The sequence below is a fragment of the Marmota flaviventris genome, chromosome 14 (genome assembly GCF_047511675.1).
Source record: "Marmota flaviventris isolate mMarFla1 chromosome 14, mMarFla1.hap1, whole genome shotgun sequence".
Taxonomy (NCBI): domain Eukaryota; kingdom Metazoa; phylum Chordata; class Mammalia; order Rodentia; family Sciuridae; genus Marmota; species Marmota flaviventris.
The window spans coordinates 19,364,095-19,388,355 of record NC_092511.1 but is presented as its reverse complement, the minus strand read 5'-3'; the positions used below and the strand labels follow the sequence as shown (position 1 = coordinate 19,388,355).

The window sequence follows — 24,261 nt, the reverse complement described above, 5'->3', positions numbered from 1 at the left end:
TCTCAAAATTTTAGAGCTAGACCAAGGAAGATTTGAATAGACTTTTTGAAAATTCACTTGTAATTCTCAGCTTCTGGAGAATATCAATAACCAGTTTCCTATAGTTTCCTCTGGATTCCCTTAGATTTCTTGGGCCAGCCTTTCTACAAATACTGCAGAACAAAATTGGTCACAGTCCAAACCAAGTCCCAGGGTCAGGGTTCTTGGCTTTCTTTAAGGTCCTCATAGTTAGTCTGTAATACATATCTCTAGACAGTATGACCGCCCCATAAGCAGAAGTAATAATAATGATAACCACTAGTATTGAGTTTTAAGTACTTCCAATGAAATAATCATCATAGCAACATTATGAAGTCATTAACCCCAATATACAATTGAAGAAACTGAGGTGCAGAAGGCTAGTCTATTTACTCAATATCACATGGACATCCGGTATCGGAGCCAAGATTTGAACTGGGCACTCTGGCTCAAGAACATTCACTATTATTAATAATAGTGAAGATAAGCAAGGCATCATGGTGCACGCCTGTAATCCTAGCAGCCCAGTAGGCTGAGGCAGGAGGATCACAGGTTCAAAGCCAACCTTAGTAAAAAGCAAAGTGCTAAGCAGCTCAGTGAAAACCTGTGTCTAAATAAAATACAAAATAGGGCTGGGGATGTGGCTCAGTGGTTGAGTGCCCCTGAGTTTAATCCCTGGTACACCCCAAAACAAAAAAAGAATAATGAAGATAATACATGAAAATTAGCTACTATGTGTGAGGGGTTTTTCTAAACATTTGTCCTGTTCCATTTTCTCATAATGCTTCAATAACATGTGCTATCTCACAATTAAAATATTTTCTTATTTCACCGTTTAGTTCTGGGTTGAGCCTTGAAGATTCAAAGAAATTGACAGCTTCCCCCAGTGATCCCAAAGTAAAGAAAACCACAGCTGAGCAACCAAAATCTATGCTTCCTTCAGAGGCCTCTCCTGTCAAAATACTCCCAGGCATTTCCCAGTCAGAGTGTAAAGAAGAAGCAGTACAAATGCCTTCACCAGTCAAAAAAGAAGAACACGAAAGCCAAGATGAGGCACAGCCAAATGTCAAATTCACAGAGCCCCTTCTTGCCTCAGCTACCAGTGCAAATGAGCTTACTGGCATTTTTCCCATCAAGTGCCCAAAGGATGAGGATCCCTTGGAGCAGAAACCAACTGCCTCTGCTGCACAGGAATCTGAGAAAGAGAATTATCATACCACAGTTTTTAATTATAATAAAAGTGAAAGCCAAGAAGCTGTAGTTACATCCCTAACCAAACCCAAGAGTCCTGGGCTGGAAAAACCAATAATGAAGTCCACAGCAGAAGCAGGACCCCAGGAGACCAGCAGCAAAGAACCTCCCACAACTCTTGTTGATCAGAGCCCAGAAAGCCTAAAGAGAAAATCTTCTCTGACTCAAGAAGAGGTCCCTGGAAGCTGGGAGAAAAGGCCACGTGTCACTGAGAATCGCCAACAGCCATTTCAGGTCTCGCCACAGCCCTTTCTCAATAGAGGAGACAGGGGCCAGGTGCGCAAAGTACCACCTCTCAAGGTAGGAGAACAGAGAGAATTGGAAAGGAGAGATGGCCTAAACAATAGGTTTTTGATATTCTTACTAAATTTCAAGTAATAAATGGTATTTCTTAATGTAGAAACACTTGTAGGATATAAAATTCAGTTTTAAATATAATATATGATGTAAAATATGTGAAATTTTGACACTGTTATGAAATCCCACAGCTCTAACTTCTGAGTTAATAATCAATTTTTCAGCACTGCTGACTTGAGAAATTAATAGAAGTCTTCAGTGACCTCTTAAGGATTTCCAGAAAAAATGTGTTTTTTGGAAATTAAAGGCTCTTTTTGTTTTTTTAAACAAGGTGCTCTAGAACATGACTTAGAATTATTTGCTCCTTTAAACTCAGTCATCTATTAGAAGTGTCCACATTTTGTGATGCACTGCAAAATACTGTGTAGGACAGGAGTCCGATTCTTTTTTTTTTTTTTTTTAATTTATTTTCTTAGTTGTAGGTGGACACAATGTCTTTATTTTATTTATTTATTTTTATATTGTGCTGAGGATCGAACCCAGTGCTTCATACGTGTGAGGCAAGCACTCTGCCACTGAGCCACAATCCCAGCCCCAGATTCTTTTATGATATGAAAATTAGTGATTTCAAATCTGATAGTCATTAGCACAAGCAGCTTTTTAGAAACAAATTTTTTTTCTCTAGAGGTTCTAATTTGTAAATTTTGGGATTAGGACCCAAAGCACAAATAATACCAGCCAGGCATGAGAATGACTCGCAAACGTGCACCTACTCCCTTATGAGTGGGCAGAGTAGAAGGCACCTAGAAGCAAACTTGAATTGCTCAGTCCTAGATGTCCCATGTTTTTATGGGTGCTGTTATGTTTACCTGCTCTAAAAATGTAAGAAAACTAAGCCTTGTTGTGTTTTTTTTCCTCCCCTATTTCTTTCAGATCCCAGTCTCCAGAATCTCCCCCATGCCGTTTCCTACATCGCAGGTCTCTCCCAGGGCTCGTTTTCCAATCTCCATCACTAGTCCTAACAGAACAGGAGCCAGAACTCTTGCAGACATCAAAGCAAAAGCCCAGCTGGTCAAAGCACAGAGGGCAGCAGCTGCAGCTGCCGCAGCCGCCGCTGCAGCCGCCTCAGTTGGAGGGACCATTCCAGGACCTGGCCCTGGGGGTGGACAAGGTCCAGGAGCGGGTAGTGAAAGAAAAACTGCTAGAGGAGGGAGTCCAGGCTCAGATGGAGTCAGTGCAACTGGAAAGGGCCCCACACTGGAACTGGCAGGAACTGGAAGCAGGGGAGGTACGCGAGAGCTTTTACCCTGTGGTCCAGAGACTCAGCCCCAATCTGAGACCAAGACCCCAGGCCAGGCACAGCCTCATAGTGTCTCTGGAGCACAACTACAGCAAACCCCCGCAGTGCCTCCAGCATCTGCCATCAGTGGAGCATGCACGAGTGTCCCATCACCAGCTCACATAGAGAAATTGAACAGTGAAAAACTGAACCCTGCCAGGGCATCAGTCACAGTGGCTTCCCCTAGCCACCCACAAGGGCCTAGTAGTTACAGACAGGAGAGAGCCTCTTCTTCTCCAGCAGGCTCTGCTCTGATCTCAGGAGCTTTGCCCATTTCTATTGTAGCTGATGGCACAGTTGAATCCAAAGCAGATTCTAATATGAACACACCAAATCCTTCAGTCTCAGCCAAGACAACTGCTAGTGCAGTAGTGGATACATCCCCTACCCCTTTAACATCATTATTGACAACAGCCACTTTAGAAAAGCTTCCTGTACCCCAGGTCAGTGCACCTGTAGCATCTGTTGGGTCAGCTTTGTCCTCGAACATTTTGTCAGCAGCTTCTAGCCTTAAAACCCCAGGAACTTCTGCAAGTGTGAATGGGCCCATTTCAAGACCAAGCTCTAGTATCCCAGCTAATAATCCTTTAGTTACTCAGCTGCTCCAAGGCAAAGATGTTCCCATGGAGCAAATTCTGCCTAAACCTCTCACCAAAGTTGAAATGAAAACTGTACCACTGACAACTAAAGAGGATAAAGGGATGGGAGCACTCACAGGCACCAACATAACAGAAAATAGCACCAGAGAAGAAGTTAATGACAGACAGTCCCATCCAGCTATCCAGCAGCTGGGGAAAACCGTGCAGAGTAAGCAGCTTCCCCAGGTTCCAAGGCCCCTGCAACTCTTTTCAACTAAGGATTTAAGGGACTCTAGCATCGATACACACCAGTACCAAGAAGGACTAAGTAAAACAACTCAAGATCAGATCCTTCAAACTCTTATCCAGAGGGTTCGGAGGCAGAACATTCTCTCATTTGTGCCGCCTTCACAGTTTAACTTCGCTCACTCAGGTTTCCAGTTAGAAGACATCTCCACAAGCCAGAGGTTCATGCTGGGATTTGCTGGCAGAAGGACATCCAAACCTGCAATGGCAGGTCACTACTTACTTAATATTTCCACCTATGGCAGGGGTTCAGAGAGCTTTAGGAGGACCCATTCTATACATCCTGAAGACCGCTTTTGTCTTAGTAGCCCCACTGAAGCCTTGAGAATGGGGTATACAGATTGTAAAAATACAACAGGAGATAGTAGCAGCAGCAAAGAAGATGAAACTGATGAGGAGAGTACTGGCGATGAACAGGAATCTGTCTTGGTAAAGGAGGAGCCCCAGGCTTCCCAGAGTTCTGGCAAGCATGACACAAGTTCAGGACCCCATAGTAGGGAAACCCCATCCAACAATGATTGCTTAGCTAACAAGATTGTGAAGGCTGAGAAACCAGTGAATGAGCAAGCCACTGTAAGCAAGGAGAATTACCTATTTGCTAGAGGCCAAACATTTGATGAGAAGACCCTAGCCAGAGATTTTATTCAGGCAGCACAGAAACAAATGGCTCATGCAGTAAGAGGTAAGACAATACATAGCAGCCCTGAGCTGTTCAATTCTACTGCTCTTTCTCTGCCTGCAGACAGTCCCACCCATCAGCCTTTGCTCCTTTCATCACTGCAAACTCCAAAATTGTATGGAAGCCCCACACAGATAGGGACAAGTTACAGAGGCATGATTAATGTCTCTACCTCATCCGATATGGACCATAACTCTGCTGTACCAGGTAGCCAGGTATCTAGCAATGTAGGTGATGTCATGTCCTTTTCAGTGACGGTCACTACCATCCCTGCTAGCCAAGCTATAAATCCCAGCAGCCATGGCCAGACAATGCCTGTTCCAGCCTTTCCTGAAGAAAATAGCATTGAGGACACGCCTTCAAAATGTTACTGCCGCTTGAAAGCCATGATCATGTGCAAAGGGTGTGGAGCTTTCTGCCATGATGATTGCATCGGCCCCTCTAAACTGTGTGTCTCCTGCCTTGTGGTTCGGTAATGAGACTTAAAGATAATGCACTGTAAAGAAGGGGGAAAGAAAGGGTTAACAAGATGTGTTTTTGCATTATTTGGAATCACTGAAATAAGGTTTCATCTGTCTTCTTAAGAAAAATATTAATCAGGAATACAGAGTACAGGTCATTTACATTCTAGAGGAAGAGCACCTTGTATAGTAAGTCTAAGTCAAGCAAGACTTTTGTGAATTTGTGACAAGTTTGCACTTATAAATCATGTAAATATGTCACATTTGTTTAACATTTTTCCAAGTGTTTAGGTAATAATGTATTACTTTAAATTCAGATTTATGTTCCATTTTATGTGACTGAGAAAAGTTGATTGTCATGCATGGTAAAAGGAAGCTATCTCTTTTGACCTTTCCTAAGAATAGGAAATGGAAAGAGTGGTCTAAACCCAATGATTATTCACACTGATGATGTCTTCACATTATGGTTGCAGATTATCTATATAGGTTATTTGGCCTTTGCACAATTTGAATTCAGGATTTATACAGCCCCTATACTTTAGAATGGAACCTTATGAAGTAGAAGTCTCCTTTCCATCACAGGCAGTGTTTCCAACCCTGAAAGCCCTGGCTTGGTTCTTGACTTCTGTGAACCAGTACTGTCATGAAGTAGAGACCTGCTGTTCCCTAATCCCACCCTCCTGGCCTGAGACAGTGATTGTGGTCTGTGAAGGGAGTGCCTCTGTGGGCCCCACTGTATGACTGTAGTCTCTTCATGGCAATCGATCTAGCAGTTCCAGCAATAATACTTTGTCATTCGTGGGAGCCCACAAACCTGTTTGAAATACTAGCGTAAGATGAAAGCAGGCAAGTGTTAGTGATGGGGTGATTTAAACTGTCTTGTTGGACAAGAGAATGAAATTGCAGAAACTGTTAAACTAAACATAAAGGAAAATTATTTTCACACTAGAAACAAGGTAGCCTCTCTTCCTCTTCCAGCCCTTAATCTAATGTTATATAGTCAGCTGTTGTCACAGCTAGAAAAGCTCTTCAGTGGCACATTGGCTCCTTCTGTGCAACCTGTTTTACCTCCCAAGCATATAAGGAGGTTGGAGTGATTTTATTAAATCTTATCTTAAACACCACATGTGCACACACAATACAAGACATTTTCTTATTTTTGTCCCCTAATTTGGAATTATTGCTATCTGTGCTCTAAGGATGCTTAATATAAAGGGGCTTTGGTGAATGGCTAAGGAATGTCTGGAAAGGAAGAAAAACAGCTCCAAGTTTTGTTTTTTCTTTTCTTTTTGTTGTGGTTTGAATCCTTTTCTAGTGACCGAAAAGTTTTAAGTATGTACAATTTATGTCATGGTTAAAGAACATTAAAAAAAAAAAATTTAGTTTACCAGAATTTGGCATGAAATAGGAGATTATCGATTTGTATTATTTGCATATCGATTTCAAGTCTCCTAATTAGAAGTGTGTAAAGTAAAAATATTAGTGCAACCTAGTACAGTTGTATTTGTACTTAATACTCAAGATGTGATACTTACAAAATTCAGAATAATTTAAACCTATTAAATAAGTTACATTCCAGATTAGGAAAAAGGAGGCAATTATCTCTTTTGCCCGTTCTGCTACCTGCTCCTGCCCACTCCATTCCCTGCATCAAAATCTCTTAAAATTAACTTAGGAAGTTATTTTCATTCTTCTTTTCTGGTTCTTTTGTTGAAGCCCAAGACCAATATAGGATTAATATTTGTGTTGCACTTTCAAACAAGACCATTTGATGTCCTTTAATCTCTCCCTTTTCTCCTTTTCTTCTAGCACACACATAACTAAAAGGGTCTAAGGTCTAAAAAGAAAGGGTCTAAGGGATCCAGGGATAAGAAATTCTCATGTGAAAAACTAGTAGGAAACAGAAACCAGGGTTCTGCTCCCAGACTTTGAGTAACTTTGATTAATCCTAGTAGATTTAGAAAGACCTGTCGCTGGTTCCAGCCTGTTCACTTCCTCACCTTGTTAGCAGCACTGAGTGCTGGAGTTTTTTCAGAATTGACCTTGCACTAAATATCAGTTACCAGTTTGAATTGATGAAGACAACTTTTCTGCTCTGCTCCTTTCTTGCCAGAAACTTTTTCTTTCATGATACCTTTAATCTAAGAATGGATGGACTATAACCAGGACAGGAAGAAGGCAACAGGGATTTTCAGGTCCATTTAGAGAGGAATTCACATCCTGCTTCTTCCCCTTGACCCAGGCTCCTGGGCAGATAAGTTCTAAGCATTGCTATCCTCCAGATTCTAAATAATAATACCCAGCTAAATGTTTGCATTTAAGAAAGCATCAAAAACAAATTGCCAGCAAGATACATTGCCTCAGACTCAACCAGATGAGAGTCAAGATTCTCTTATATTGGTAGTAAATTAAATATGAATCAGTTTATTGTTTCAAACAGTGGTTTCAAGGAGAAAGCCATTTGTTTTATAAGCTGAACAGAAAAAATGCATTACAGTCTGGCCCTTTCAATATTAGAGTTTGGTACTCCAGTACCTTTAAATCAGTGTTTATCTTAGCTTTTGATTGGTTTTACCTTTAGATTATTTCTGAAATGTTTTAATAAGTGCTAAGCTCTTCTTAGGATATCAGGTGGCACAGCTCCCACGACTAGTAAGACAAGCCTGAGCACTTGCCTCCCTTATGCCCTCTAGCCTTTAGGTAGCCTCCACTGCAGGTCCTCTCAGTCTGATTTTTAAATGTTCTAAGTTGTCTAGTAGAATGTTCCCTGAATCTTAAGAGATTTTTGATTAATAAAAATTCTTTATCCTACTAAATGGAAAATAAAGCCAAATAACCTGGAGTTGTTTCCCCTGCTTCAGTTTCTTAACCCCTGTGCTCAAGATACTGAAGCTGTCTGTGCTAATCTATGTAACATTTTAATTTAAAGAGAAAGAGCTGGCCAATAATGGGGAATTTTTCTGGGTTAGAGGGAAGCATGCTTACATTAGTTGGGAAGGCACACGGATGTAGGTGGTTCAGAACTTATCTCAGATTTAAATAGCCAAAAGAAGAGCTTATTGCCTTCCAGGTGAAGGTGCAATGTCATTCATATTAATGACCTGCCAGTCATTAGCCTAATTGTTTATTATTGCCTTCCTTTACCTTAGAGATCCTTAAAGAACCCTTTGATTAAAAGATTTGTTTTAATGGGGTTGGTCATTATACTGCTATTTATTTCTGAAATTCACTGTCAATAAACAGGGGTATTTTTTCTTTGATATCATAGCAAGGAGGGAAAATCTCCCCCACTACATTACAACAGTGTGCTAAGTGAAAAACTTGGCCAAGAGTAGTTTTCAGCTCAATTTATAGAATAGTCCAAAGAGACTGAGAAACATGATGCTAGGCAGGGACCTTCCTACATGTTTCAATACCTACATACCTATTGAAAGAAAACAGTAGGTAGTAAGACATTTCCTAAAGTTGAAGCAATAGCTTCATAGAGTCTTGGTTACTTTATTTTTTTTAATGCTTTACATTTGATACAAATATTAAAGATCAATTTTAAAAATAGCTTTCCAGTAATATATTTTAAGTAATATATATTTTAATATCTATGTAAAAAGTGACAGTGGAAGACTGAATTTCTTATATATGGTATGTTTAATGTAGGACCTCACTGTTTAAGGCACAAATTATTTCAAAGGAAGTTACTCCGAAGACACTCAGATTATTTAAAAAAAAAAAAAATGCAATAAGGGGAATAGTTTTGGGGTTTATTTTTATTTTAAAAGAAAATTCACTTAACTTTCCACAAGCTATTTTTTCCCCACTGGCTTATAAGGTTTGTACAGACTGGTTTGGTAAATGCTAAACTTTTGTGTCTTTTGCCTTTTTAAAGGAATTGTTAACATTGGAATTGAGGGTATGTACAGAGAAGTTGGTGTCAACACCATTTAATAAGTCATATTTTTTCACAAATATAGAAAAATCATTTTACATAAGAATTTTAAGTATTTGCAATAAATATATGTATATAGATTGTATGTATTCATATATTCTTATTTTTCATTTTATTATTAAGCAAAAGATAATTAAAAGTGAAATTGAAAACCTTGGAGTTTTTGGTGAATCTTGAGGTCTGACATCTATCTGAGAGTGGCATGGGGAGGGGCCCTCAGTTATTGCATTATAGTATTATGAGAAAAGGTTACCACAGACTTTATGGAAGAGTGTGAAATGAGGTATTTGGTGATAGATTAGGATAGTGCATTTCTTTCAGAACTTACAGAAAAATATTGAATTCTCCTCCCCATCTCCATGTTTTCCTAACAACTTTATATGTTACTAGAAAGTGGAAGAAAACAAAGGGCAGTCCATTTTTTAATGTACCTATTGTTTGCTTCTAAAACAAAAACTGGTAAGGAATATAAAGTTTTTCTTTCTTCACAATGATTAATAGTTCACTAGCAGGCAGTCAGTGTCACCATCTTCCAGGCCCTAGGAGTATGTGAAGAAATAATCTCTTGAAGATACAGAAAACTTGTTTCCTGTTTCCCAGTTCTTCTCTGAGAAGTGAGTTTCATAACCAGTGTATCTCATTTCCTGCCTGCTTCACTGATCTGGAGAGTTCAGAGAGCCAGGAGAACCTTGTGAAGAGAGATAGCTATGCTTGCATTAGATTCTGACACTTCTTGAAATGTTGAACTCTCTCCTGTCAGGAATGACAGGGAGATGACTGAGCCAGATGTCTGGAGAGGTCAAATGTCTGAGTCCCATACCTAGAATGCTGTCCAAGAGGACTCATTTTGTGGTTATGAAATACTTGATTTTTAGATGTGATGGGGAGGGAACAAAATGATACCTAAATAGATGGTCTTTGCAAATATGTAGCCTGTTCTTTTAAATGGGTAATGCATAGATTTATTGATGAACTGAAAGAAAAGTTGGAAAGGTTACATTTTCAAGAATGTGTCTTGATGACCCATGAAACCATTTATTATGATTCACTAGTTCATTCTCCCTAAAATTGCCCAGCTCTGATTGTGTTTTCACTGGGGGAAAATTTTTTTTCTTTGTAACAGTAAAGATACATAGCAATACTTAAATAGACAATGTTATTTTTCAAAAACTGAAATTTCAAATATCTGGATTACCCAAAGACATTGGAGATAGTTCAGCCATCCAAGAGAAGAATATTCTATAGCTTAGCTGAAAATGTACTGTTTCAAAAGGAAATATTTCATAAGTCTCAGGGAACATCAGCATCCTCCATAATTCCATATATAATAGGAATGAAGGAGAAATATTTAAATGTGTGTAAACTAGCCCATAATGACCATTTTTCAAAGATTGACTCTCCATTTCTAATATATATTTATCATTATTTAAACAGGTTACCTACCTCATGGGAAATAAAGTTTATATTCAGGGAACCTAAAGGTATAGTTGGTCTGCAGTTCAGAGAGAAAGAGCAATTACCAGAACACAAGACAGCTTCAGCTACCCTTTATTTACTTCAGAGTCTTAGAAGCCTGTGTTCATTTTATGCACTACTTGACATCTGCTGTTTCTGAGAAGTCCTTTCATGGCATGTTTCTCACTTTTTGTGTGCAAATCATGTTACTAACTCAAGTATTTGTTGGATTAGGTACTAAAGTGCTGATTATATAAGGTAAGCAGTATTAGGTAAATTGAAAAAAAATATTTTCCTAAAGTAGTAACTATATAGCATGTTCAGGACTCAAGGAATAGTCAGTGCTACATGCTTCCAAGACATGTTAAAAGAGCATGAATGAGTTATAAAATAGAAGCATTTGAGGCACTAAGTGAAACACAAAGAAAAAAAAAAAAAAAGGTATTGTCCCTAGTAAAACCAGGCAGCATGGAAGTGAGGAGCCAGGTTAAAATTTTACTTTTGAGGTTGGGGTTGTGTCTTGGTGGTAGAGCACTTGCCTAGCACGTGTGTGGCGCTGGGTTCAATCCTCAGCACCACATAAAAATAAAGGTATTTTGTCCATCTACAACTTAAAAATTGAAAAAAAAAAAGTTTTTACCTTTTTTGAGAACTGTTATTGGACTATATAAGAAATCTATTAAATCTAAATTGGAGAGAGGCAGGCCAAATGTAATGCTTTAAGATAACCCCAGGCAAGTACTAAGTTCAGTTAACCCTTTCAAGATAACAGCTAGGCAAGTAACACAGTTTCAAATCCAAAAGAAACTCAAGGAAATTTTTTATTAAAAATGTGATTTTCACCTTACAGTTGAGAAGGAACTGAATCCCTTCATTTTGAATTTACATTCCTGTTTTCTCCAAGAATAGAAAAAATACATTAATATTATTGGTTTTCTATCTTAATACTATAGAATTGACCTTTTTTTTTCTTTCAAGTCACAGAACTTGAATTAAAAATGGCTTTAGCATGACCCTATACCTTTTAATTTTAGTATAAAATTAAAATCCTAATTCTTATTCTAGAAAGTTTGAGGTAGAAAAGGTTTCAAAGGATAAATAATTATATTTTTTCAGTGCTTACACTTGAATTTTACTTACCACTTGTCTTTAACACAGATTATTGGATTTGCAACTCAACTTCTGTATGCCAAATTATCTATTTATGTTCCAGTTAAAAGAGTTGTTAGGTGTATTCCACTGTATCACATAGTCTCAATTCTGCCCAAGAACTAGGAGGATGGATATAATCTATGTTCCTAATACTTGGTAACTTTCAACGGAAGATTGGATTTTTTTCATAGAGACCATATGGACTAAGGAATAAATACTCCATACTTGTATGTAGATTTCAGGGGAAATCCTACAAAGGGGAATCCCTACACAGTTCTTCCTAAGGAAGGACAGGAAACCTGATCTACTATAGAGATGGGCTGTGCCTAGATAGTGGGTTTTCCTAACAGTAACTTCAAACCCCCCCTCCTAACTCCATTCAAACCCAAAAAGCCAAAGGGAAAACATCCTGATTTTCATCTTAACTGGAAAACATAAATGATACTTTGCAGGGGGAGATAAACCAAATGTGATTTTAAGTGGATTTAACTGAACTTAAAGCAGCTTAATTTTTTAAAAAGATTTTGAGTTCACTTAACATGATTTTCAGTTGCCATGAATATAACACAGAATTTGGCTTGAGACATTTATGGACCAAGGAGTGGTTTTCTGTTGGGCTGTGTTAATTTGAATTTGGGGTTGTGTATCTACCTATATCTGCTAAGTGAAATGGAACTTGGCTTCATAAGCACTCTTATTAGACCCAGGTGACTCAGTGCTTCGTTTTATTAAGTTTAGTCAGGGATCTTCATTTTGAATATTTTAAATTCAAATATCCTAATAAGAAAATAATGAATTAAGTCATACCAGAATATCTAAAAGTATTTTAGAACTTATTTTACACAGCCTATGTCCTTCCAGTGGAGCATATGGTATATAAAACTTCATGTGTGTTGGGTTAATTCTTTAAAAAAGCAGATTAAGTCAGCAATGTTAGGTTTTCAGGCAATAGCAGTTTGGAGACTTCAGTAGTGCCCAGCTGAATCTACGTATCAAGTTTTCAAACAATCTTGATTCTTCCCGAGTCTCATATTTGCTACCCCTTTGTTAGATGAGGAGATGGGTTCTAGACTGGGAAGGATATAATTTATTCTCTGATAATAAAGTACTGATTAAAGAGCAAATATGTTCTTTGAGAATTCACAAAATCTCTAGAACCCATGGAAGATCTGGAGTACATGACAAATGAAACTAGAAATTAAGAACTTTTCTCGTAGCCATAAGTGCTTTGACCTATTTTTTCAAAACTCAGTTCAGTAAGTCACTGCATCACACCTTTCACCAGCAGCAAGAGAAATCAGAATGGGAAAAAAAGACCTTATGTTGGTCTTGTTCACTTTTAAATTTTTGTGCACATAGGCCTTAGCACTTTGACAGATAAAACTCTTGCCTTTTAGCTCCTCACTATTGACTTTATTCTCACTTGTTGACTGTTCCTTTTATTGGTCATATAGAAACTACCTTCTTCAGAGTTGAATGTATAACAATGTTTCTGCACATGGACAACCTGTATTTTATTTAATGACTCATGTTGAATAAAGGCATACAGTTTTACTCTACGGACTGTGCCTTTTCTTTTCTAAAGGAAACAGACACGCAGCAGGTGCCTTACCTGCCTGTGGCCCCTTCCCCTGTCCCTGATGGCACAACTGTCCATGGGCCATTGCTAATGTTGGGAACTACAAAGTACTGATCTCTTCATTAAATATTGAAAGAGAGGTTCAAGAAATCAATTTGACTAAGTGTATATCTTAAAAAATAGAAGGGAAACCTGATACTAAAAGCTACAATAATCAAAACAGTTGTTACTACCATAAAGACTGATCAATGGAAAAGAATAGCTCAGAAATAAACCACCACATGTTTGGCTAAATTATTTTCAAATGAGTGCCAAGTCATCAGTGGGGAAAGGACAGTCTTCAACAAGTGGTATTAAGAAAAATGATGTTCATATGCAAAAGAATAGAGTTGGATTCCTAACACCATATACAAAAATTTAAAAGGACAAAAATTGTAGAACTCAGGAAAACAGGAAGGGCTTTTATAACTGAATTTGAATATGATAAAATCATGAGCAACAAAAAATATATACATACACACATAAACGTGTGTGTGTGTGTATATTATATATATATATATATATATATATATATATATATATATAACAGTGAAAAGGCAACCTGCAGAATGGGAGAAAATATGTACAAATCATCTGGCAAATTCTAAATTTATAAAGAACAAGAGAAATAGCAAAGGACTTGATCATTTTTCCAGATGGCAAAACCAAAAAAGTGTTAGCAAGGATGACCAGCAATTCCATCTCTGAGTATATACTCAAGAATTGAAAGCAAGGTCTCAAAACAGATACTGGTAATATTAATAGTGGTTCCTTTAGGAACCAACCCAAATGTTCATTGACAAATGAATGGGTGAAACAATATGTGTCTACAACAGGATAATAGCCTTAGAAAAGAAGGAAAACTGGGCTGGGATTGTGGCTCAGTGGTAGAGCACTTGCCTCGCACACGTGAGGCACTGGGTTTGAACATTAGCACCACATAAAAGTAAAGATGTTGTGTTCATCACTAAAAATTAATTTTAAAAAAGGAAGTTCTGACAAACTACATGGATCAACCTTGAAGGCACTGGATCGAGTGAGATAAGCCAAACAAATGGATAAATATTTTATAATTTTTTTGTTGGGGGGGGGCACAGTTTGCTAGGATTGAACCCAGGGGCACTTTACCACTGAGCTACAACCCCAGCCCTTTTTTCTATTTTAAAACAGGGCTTAGGGCCTTGTTAGGTCATTGAGGCTGGCCTCAAACTTGTACTCCTTCTTCAGCCTCTTGAGTCACTGAGATTATGAGTATGTGCCACTGTGCCCAGCGATATTTTATAATTCTTATAAAGAAGTGCCTAGAGTTGTCAATTTCATAGAAACAAAATAATGATAGGGGCTGGAAGAGGGAAGAGAATGGGGAATTATTTGTAATGGGCAAAGTTTGTATTAGGGAAAATGAACTTATGGAGATGAACAGTAGTTGAGGGTTGAACAGAGCGGATAGACTTAATGCTACAGGTGTATGCACTTAAAATGAAACCCAGTCAGACACAGTGGTGCACACCTGTAGTCCCAGTGTCTTGGGAGGCTGAGGCAGGAGGATTGCAAGTTCAAAGCCAGCCTCAGCAATTTCGCCAGGCCCCATCTCAATTTTTTTTTTTTCTTAAAGGCTGGGGGCTGGGGTTGTAGCTCAGTGGTAGAGCACTTGCTTTGCATGCATGAGGCACTGGGTTCGATCCCCAGCACCACATAAAAATAAATAAAGATATTATGTCCATCTGCAACTAAAAATTATTTTTTAAAGCAGAGGGGGGGGGGGGGGGCTGGGGTGATGTAACTCAGTGGTCAAGTGTCCCTGGTTCAATTCCCAGTTTAAAAAGAAAAAAAAAAAGTGTCGCCCCAGAAAAACTAATAATGTTGTTACCAGCAGCTGTGCATCTTGAAAGGAGGAAGTAAAGATCTTTGAGACACATTCAGTGATTAGGGAAAGTGTCACAGGACCTAATAAGAAGCTGAGAATGGAACCAACTACAACATCCTAGGACAGCCAGAAGCCAGAACGTGGGATGAGACCTGAAGATGGAGATGACCAAGATATCATAAGAATGGATGACGAAAGTGAGCACCTTTTAAAAATAAGCAAAATCATTAGCCCCTCCCATGTAGTAAACAATTCCAGTGACTAGTATAGTTCAAATCTTTGCTGATTTGAGGGGAAAAGTTGGTTTTGGATATTTTTTGTTTGTTTTTGTGTTTGCATTTTTAAATTTTTTAGTGAAATTTTACACCTCTATATAAACTATTTCTATTTCTTTATGAATTGCCTTATTGAAATATTGGGCAGTTTCTCTGTTTGCTATGCTCCATTCCCTCCTCCCCCAACCCCATGGTGTCCTATAATACCTTCACTCTTAATCTAGTAGATAATAAAATTTTGTCACATGTGGTGCACACATTTTTCTTAATATTTTATGCCCTGCATTCTTGTTTGTAATCTGGCCATACAAAAGCCTTCCAATTTTCTGCAATTATCATTTTCCTTTAAGATGTTTGTTTTTGTGGCACTGGATGTGGTGGCACAAGCCTGTAATCACAGCTCCTAAGGAAGCAGAGGCAGGAGGATCGCAAGTTCAAAGCCAGGATGACTTAGACTGTCTCAAAATGAAAAAGAGTTCAGGATGTAGCTCAGTGATAGAGGAAAATATGCAAGGCCCTGGGTTCAATCCCCAGTACCAAAAAAAAAAAAAAAAGAAATTTTGTTTTCATGATAATATTTAAGAAACACTTTAAGCACGCAATGATTTTTTTAATAGTTACATTTGGCCATTTTCCTAATTTTTCTGGTGGTTTAATTTTAATTTTTTCTTTCTTATGGTGCTGGGGATTGAACCCAAGGCCTTGTGCATGGGCTAACCCTAACCCTAACCCTAACCCTAACCCCAACCCCTAATTTTAATTTTTATAGCTCTTTTGAAATATAATTGACATATAACTTCACATTAAGTGTACAATTCAATAAATGTTGGGCTGGGGATGTGACTCAAGCGGTAGCGCGCTTGCCTGGCATGCACGGGGCGCTGGGTTCAATCCTCAGCACCACATACAAATAAAACATAAAGATGGTTGTGTCCACCGAAAACTAAAAATAAATATTTAAAAAATTCTCTCTCTCTCTCTTTTTTAAAATATATTTATTTTTTAGTTATAGGTGGACACAGTATCTTTATTTTATTTGTATGTGTTGCTGGGGATCAAACCCAGTGCCTCACGCATGGTAGGCGAGTGCTCTACGTCTGAGCCACAGCCCCAACCCTCTCTCTCTTTAAAAAATAAAAAAAAGTAAATAAAAAATTGTTGACATCTTACTGCCACAATCAAGATAATGAACATATCTATCCACTCCTCCCATGTGGTGTAGCTAGTCTTTATAGTCCTTGGCCTTCCTGATACATCCCCAGGCAACCAATATCTTTCTATCACTATCCATTAGTTTGCATTTTCTAAAATTTTACGTAAATGGAGTCATGCAGTGTGCATTTTTTGCTTGTCTTTTACCACAGCTAGATTTATTTTGACATTCATCTGTGTTGTCATGTGTATGAACAGTTCATTGTTGTGAATTGCCGGGTAGCATTGTATGGATATACCACAGTTTGTTTATCCAGTCACCTGTCAATGGACATTTAAGTTGCATCTAGTTTTTTTTTTTCCACCATTTTTTATTGGTACATTATAGTTGTACATAATGGTGGAATTTGGTGTTACATATTTGTATATACACACAATATAACAATATAATTTGGCCAATATCATTCTCTAGTATGTTCCCTTTCCCTTCCTGAGACACTTTCCTCTATTCTACTGCTCTTCCTTGGGTATTTATGAGGTCCCTCACCTTTCTTTTTGTTTTTCCTCTATAGCTTCCACATATGAAAGAAAACATGACCCTTGACTCTCTGAGTTTGGCTTATTTCGCTTAACATAATGTTCTCCATTTCCAACCATTTCCTTACAGATGACATAATTTTTTTTTTTAAAGAGAGAGAGAGAGAGAGATTTTTTAATATTTATTTTTTAGTTTTCGGCTGACACAACATCTTTGTTTGTATGTGGTGCTGAGGATCGAACCTGGGCCGCACGCGGCATGCCAGGCGAGCGTACTACCGCTTGAGCCACATCCCCAGCCCCAGATGACATAATTTCATTCTTCTTTTTGCTCAATAAAATTTCATTGTGTATATCTACTTACATTTTCTTTATCTATTCATCCACTGAACACCTAGGCTGGTTCCGTATTTTGGCTATTGTGAATTGCGCTGCTATAAACACGGGTATGCATGTATCACTACAGCATGTAGACTTTCAAGGAGTGCTATAGCTGGTCAGAAGGTGTTTCTATTAATTGCTTCTAATCTTTGGCTATTACACATAAAGCCACTTTGTACAAGTCTTCAATAGACACATGCTTTTATTTCTCTTGGACAGAAACGTAGGAGTGGAATGACTGGATAATGCAGTAGCTATATATTTTTGTAAGAAACTACTAACTTGATTTCCTAAGTGATTGGTAATTTACATCCCCACCAACAGTAGGAGAGATCAATCCTTTCACTTCCTTGTCAACATTTGAGTATTTTAGCAATTTTTACAAGTGGGTCATGGTATCTCCCTAGTGAGTAATGTTATTGAACATCTTTTCATGTACTGCTTTGACATCCATATATCTTCTTTCATAAAGTTAATTTTTCATTACTTAATTCTTTATATGGTTAGAAGTGTATATAGCAAAGTCATTTCCATTGCATGTTAATATCTGATAGTTACATTACATTTTAAAAGATTATTGTTTTTCAGCTGGGCATGGTGGCACACACCTGTAATCCCAACTGAGCTGCATCCCTGGCCCTTTTTGAGACAGTATTTTACTAAATTACCCAGGCTGGCCTCAAATTTGCAATTCTTTCAAATAGCTGGGATTACAGGTATGTGCCAGCAGCACCCAGCAGGATTTTCTATTTAAATAACAAATGCCATCTCCAAAGATGGAAAGTTTTTGTTTGGTTTTTAAGTTGTAGTTGGACACAATACCTTTATTTTAAAAAATATTATTTTAAAAAATATTTTTAGGGCTGGGGATGTGGCTCAAGCGATAGCACGCTCGCCTGGCATGCGTGCGGCCAGGGTTCGATCCTCAGCACCACATACAAACAAAGATGTTGTGTCCGCCAATAACTAAAAAATAAATATAAAAAATATATATTTTTTTAATAATATTTTATTTGTATGTGGTGCTGAGGATCGAACCCAGGGCCTTGCATGTACTAGGCAAGCGCTCTACCCCTGCCACAACCCCAGTCCCAAGATGGAAAGATTTATTCTGGATAACTTTTCTTTTTCTGCCTGACTGCACTAGCTACAGCTTCCAGAGTGGCCTTCCTTATTGCTGATCTTACGAAGAAAGCACTTAGTATTTCATGTTAAATGTGACGTTAGTTGTGGAGATTTCATAGATGTCTTATGGTAAGATGATGAAGTTCTCTTCTGTTACCAGCTGAGTTTGTTGTTTCTTTTTAATCAGGAAGGGATGTTGGATTTTGTCAACTGCTTTCCCTGCATCTATTGATATATTTGACTTTTTTCAGCTTGTTAATGGTGAATTACATTGACTTCAGAATATGAAACCAATTTGGGACTCAAATTTTATTTCACCGATTTCCACTCTTTTTTTTTAAATTAATTTATTTATTTTAGGGGGTACTGGGGATTGAACTCAGAGGCACTCAACCACTGAGCCACATCCCCAGCTCTATTTTGTATTTTATTTAGAGATAGGGTCTCACTGAGTTGCTAAGCCCCTCACTGTTGCTGAGGCAATCTTTGCACTCATGATTCTCCTGTCTCAGCGTCCTAATCTCAGCTGGGATTACAGGCATGTGCCACAGCGCCCAGTTTCCACTCTTGATTCTTGCTATTTTTCATTCTTTTGTTTACTTTAGGTTCAGTTCATCCATCATTATCTAATGTCTTATGTTTAAATCAGGAGTGATGTCATCAATTTGAGAACTTTTCTTCTTTCTTTTTAATAACAAGAAGGGAGATCAGTAGAGTAGAGCAGGGAGGCGGGAGGGAGGAGGGAAGCGAAAGGGGAGGCGCTGGGGAGTGATATTGATCAAACTGCTAATGTGCTTGTACAAATATGGCACAAGGAATCTCACCATTATGTATGTTTATTAATGCACCAAAATATTTTTATTTTTTATTTTTTGGCATCAAGGAGACAGATCAGCCCACACATTTTTATTCTAATAGAGTTGATCATAGCATTAGAATTTCTTAGAAGAAATAAATATGTAACCTCCAAAACAAACTTGAAATACAGTTATTTGCTGAATGTTTTTACTTGCCATGTGTTTTAGTCAGCTTTTAACCTTTAGCTAGACAGATGCAAGATAATTACATTTAAAGAAATGTAGCAGTTAAATTATATGTTTTTCAGTTACAGACTTCAATTTTATTTTCTAAGGAGACCATGTGAATAATAAAGGGCCATAACATATGGAATTGCAGGTAAGGACAAAGTTTGCAATATTGGAATAAGTTAATAGGCTAATAACATTTTATGTCATTTTTGAAAGTGCTATCATAAAATAACAGCAAAAATACAAGTGGACAGGGCTGGGGATGTGGCTCAAGCGGTGGCGCGCTCGCCAGGCATGCTTGCGGCCCAGGTTCGATCCTCAGCACCACATACAAACAAAGATGTTGTGTCCGCCGAAAACTAAAAAATATTTAAAAAATTCTCTCTCTCTCTCTCAAAAAAAAAAATACAAGTGGACATGATTGAGCAAGCCTGGGATTTTCTATCTTGGTATATCCAAAAGGGAAAGGTGCAGAAAAAAAGGTTAAAAGACATATTTAAACTGGGCGCAGTAGTGCACGCCTATAATCCTAGCAGCTCAGGAGGCTGAGACAGGAGGATTGCGAGTTCAAAGCCAGCCTCAGCAAAAGGGAGGCACTAAGCAACTCAGTGAGACCCTGTCTCTAAATAAAATACAAAATAGAGCTGGGGATGTGACTCAGTGGTTGAGTGCCCCTGAGTTCAATCCCCAGAACCAAAAATAAATAAAAAGAAAAAGAAATATGTATGGAGCCGTAGCTCTGGGGCCGTAGCTCAGTGGCAGAGCACTTGCCTAGCATGTGTCAGGCACTGGGTTCGATCCTTAGCACCACCATAAAAATGAAACAAATAAAGTAAAGGCATGAGCTGGGGACAGCGCCCGGTTGGTAGAGTGCTTGCCTCACATGCACAAGGCCCTGAGTTCAATCCCAGACCACACACACACACAACAAAAAATTAAATAAATAAATAAATAGATCCAGGAGGAAATGAAATATATTGACTCTTATACTTTACTCAAGATTTCCCCTGTCAAATGAGATATTTTTGCTAAGTTACCAAATACCTAGTAAGGAGTCATACACACCACACACACGAACACATACACATTTTTATGTAACACTCATTTCTATAGATGCTATTATTTTGAATTTATTTTTCTTTGGTGTGTGGTGTTAGAGTCAAATAGCTGAATATGAGTTTCTCCTCTTCATTTTTCCCTAAGCAGTTGAAATGACTCACTGAAAAATTACATTCTGATGAAATACTTTCAGTTTTCTCCAATTTTCATATATAAAGGAAAATATATTCCTGTGGGGGGGTAGTTTTATTCAAATATATGCTTTTCTATATTTTTTCAAGTTTCAGGAAGATTGGCAATTTGGGGATTGTCAGGGTCTTTCTTCAAATGCCCATTGGGAATAAAGTTAAGTTTATGTAGGAATTCGAGTTAGTTCCATCCCTGAGTCTAGGGAATTAGTGACAAAATGGTTGTGACTTGGGACAGACAGCAAGACCTTTTTGGAAATTGTGACTGTATGAGTATTTGGTGGATTTTAAGCTATGTGGAGATGATAATTTTAGATGCTATAAACAATATAAGTAAGGTTAGATTGCTTAATAGACTTTTGACCAGAAATCTTTTTTTTTTTTTTTTTTGGCATGGGGGAGTAAACCCAGGGTACTTTACTGTTAAACCATAACACAAAGAAAAGACCACTGACTCCAATTTTAAATCATATAAAAGCAAGCTTGTAATTCCAGCCGACCGGGACTATTTCTCCTGAAACCCATGGGAATAGAAGACAGTCCTCCAGCTCTCTAGGAGCGCAGCATTATAGCACAGAAAGTTGCAAAAAGAGGGCAGGTGTCTTGAGAACTTACAGATAACAGAATTTTGACAAGCATAATACAAAGGCAGGTAGTAGGTTAATGGTCTAAATGGTTCAGCACTTAGACAGTAAATTTAGATCCCAACATCAGAATTTATGAGGTGCCATTAGGGTTTCAGAGAGGGTTGTTATCTGGTCAGAGAAAGCCAGGCATGGGTGAATTCAAGGCTCGAGCAGGCATTCCAAGTAAGTTTAAGACATTAAAATATGGCCAGGCCAAATACAAATCCTAATATTTTACAGAAAACAGAAATGAATTTTTTATAACTTTTGACAAGATGGCTCCTGATCTTAAGAGGGAATTAGCCTGGCTTTATCATTACCACTGAGCCATATCCCCAGATCTTTTTATTTTTTATTTTGAGACAAGGTCTCCCTATGTTGCTTAGGGCCTCACTAAGTTGCTGAGGCTGGCTTTGAACTTGTGATCCTTCTATCTCAGCCTCCCAAACCGCTGCGATTATAGGCATGCACCATTGCTCCCAGCCAAACCCAGTTTCCTGAGCTGTTCTGCCCTCACCTTCTTTCTGAACAGGAAAGAGCATGCCCTGCTGTGCTCATGGATGGCCTGCTTGATGTTATTCCCTTCTGGCATTACCATTTACCAGGGAGGGATCCAAGGCTCCTCCAGGGAAAAGAAAGCTCTGCAATTAGGCTAAATATAGTCTGGGAGAGGCTGCATCTCATTTGGACTAATTATCCTGTCACCCACCAGAAGAACAAAGACTGAAGAATTTTCAAGCCTCATCATTTCCATTCCTTTCACCAGTTTGGTCTTTTGTATAATCTGCCTGACCCTGGGGCCTGGAGACACATGTTACTGAGCAGATGTGCTGGCTGGCTGAGAAGGGTCTGGGCTGTTCAGGAAGATGATGGTGATGGGGATAATGCTTCACACTGACACAAGGACTTCATTAGAACTGGAGAGACTAGCCTGGTGAGAGATCCTTGGCCCTCACAATGCCCAGGTTAAAGAACAGGAAAGACCTTCAAAGAAGGACCCAGCTGAGAGCCAGTTGCACAGTATGTTGATACCCGTTTTGCAAAGCTCTCTTTATTCTTCCATCTGACTCTCACTGAGCACACACTTTGTGCACATCATGCTACAAGAAAGTCAGCAGAAACACTCACCAGATCCCCAGGAGTTGAATCCAAAACCAAAGTTAGAAAAATTCAAAAGAAGGAATGATTCAGCCATTACAGTTGGGGACCAGGGCTAGGGTTGTGGCTCAGTAGTAAAGCACTTGCCTAGCATGTGTGAGGCACTGGGTTCGATCCTCAGCACCTTGTAAAAATAAATAAAATAAAGGTATTGTGTCCATCTACAACTAAAAAAAAATGCATATATATAAAAAAAAGTTGGAGGCTAAAAAGGATCTCATTATTGAAGGCCAATAGGGACAAGTTTAAGTGATAAAATATGGTTTCAAGAAGCTTTTATTAAGTTTTTGTTTATTTTAGTGAAGAACTGCAGAACACTTGGCATCAACCAGTAACAAAACTTTTTAAAAGAATGATGCTAAATGGGACGCAAATAAAATTCTGTTAACCACAAGCATTACAAACGACTGTTTAACTGGTTAGTTTCCATTGTGGATGATTTTACGACACAGACAAAATATCTGTGGGTACAATCAGAAATTGTTGTGTGTGTATTGTAAGAATCTATAATAGTACATTTAACATCAGCAACAAGTTCTAAGTAAAAGGCTTTGTTGGAAAAAAAACATTTTCAGATCAGTTATTACCCATTTTAAAATGAAATCTCATTTGTAATAAAAGGGATGTAGCTTATTGTGCCAATGGGGTGTGGAATGCAGAATCCAGAGGATTCACGTCATAGTTTGAATCATCATCCAACCAAAGAATGGAGACTTGATTCATACATCCCGCAGGTGGTACTAGCTAGTAGATATCCAGGCTGTATCAACAACAAGCACAGTACACGTTTCCTAATAAGGCCCTATGGTGAGGTAAATGGACAGACCGACATTATTAATTTCACACACACATCCTAGCTTCCCTTCTTCTTCTTCTTCTTTTTTTTTTTTTTTTTGTACCAGGATTAAACCCAGGGGCGCTTAACCACTGAACCATATCCCCACTCCTTTTCATTTTTTATTTTGAGACAAGGTCTCATTAAATTGCTTAGGGCCTTGCTAATTTGCTGAGGCTGGCCTTGAATCCTCTCCTTAAGCCTCCTGAGTCATTGGAATTATCCGTGTACACTACCCAGCCTGGCTTCTAGCTTCCTTTCTAAATGTATGCTGCCTCTAGACAGGATTCTGCTTCAGAAACTAGCTATGAGACCAGAGCTGTCATCTCTGCCCAGAAGCTGGAAGTCAGGGAAGTAGGCTAGAATCCAACACGCTATTTCTGAAAAGCTATGCAGGGCTTGACGTGGTGGTGCACATCTGTAATTCCAGTGATTCAAGGCCAGCCTCAGCAACTTAGTAAGACCCTGTCTCAATATAAAAACATCTGGGGATGTGGCTCAGTGGTTAAGCACCTCTGGGTTCAATTCCTGGTGCCAAAAATAAAAGCTCTGTGGAAAGCAAAGAAGTTAAGATAGGTAAACCAGGGCGCTTGAATTCAAGGCGAGGACTGGCCATTTTTGGTCTGTGCTCGTTAACTTCCACTCCTTTGGTATGTTTGTCCTCTCTCTTCTCTATCTTCCTTCTTCCCTCCCTCTCTCCCCACCTGGCTTTGTGACTTTATCTCACTCTTCCTCATCTTCTGTTTTGTCCCAAATCTGATTGCTTTACTAGACATGTGTGAGAAAATCAGCAATACAAACCAGTCACTCTGAAAGTCTGGGCTGCCCTAAAGACCAAATTAGATTAATTATGCTCAAACAAGCTTTTGAAACTCTTTAAAAAGAAAGAAAGGAAACCAAGTGAACTGAAAACTTGGGTTCAGTGACCCTGAG

General features: G+C 38.5%; 1 protein-coding gene across 10 annotated transcripts in view; it reads left to right on the top strand.

Moving 5' to 3' along the window:
* Asxl2 (ASXL transcriptional regulator 2) overlaps positions 1-13,038 on the top strand; it is a 135,993-nt gene extending 122,955 nt beyond the window's left edge. For all 10 annotated transcript variants that reach the window (XM_071601410.1, XM_071601418.1, XM_071601417.1 and 7 more), the window contains 2 exons: positions 858-1,569; positions 2,500-13,038. In XM_071601410.1, coding sequence (XP_071457511.1) covers positions 858-1,569; positions 2,500-4,944 — 3,157 coding nt within the window. In that variant the 3' untranslated portion in view covers positions 4,945-13,038. The remainder of the gene's footprint in view (positions 1-857; positions 1,570-2,499) is intronic.
* Positions 13,039-24,261: the final 11,223 nt, after the last annotated feature.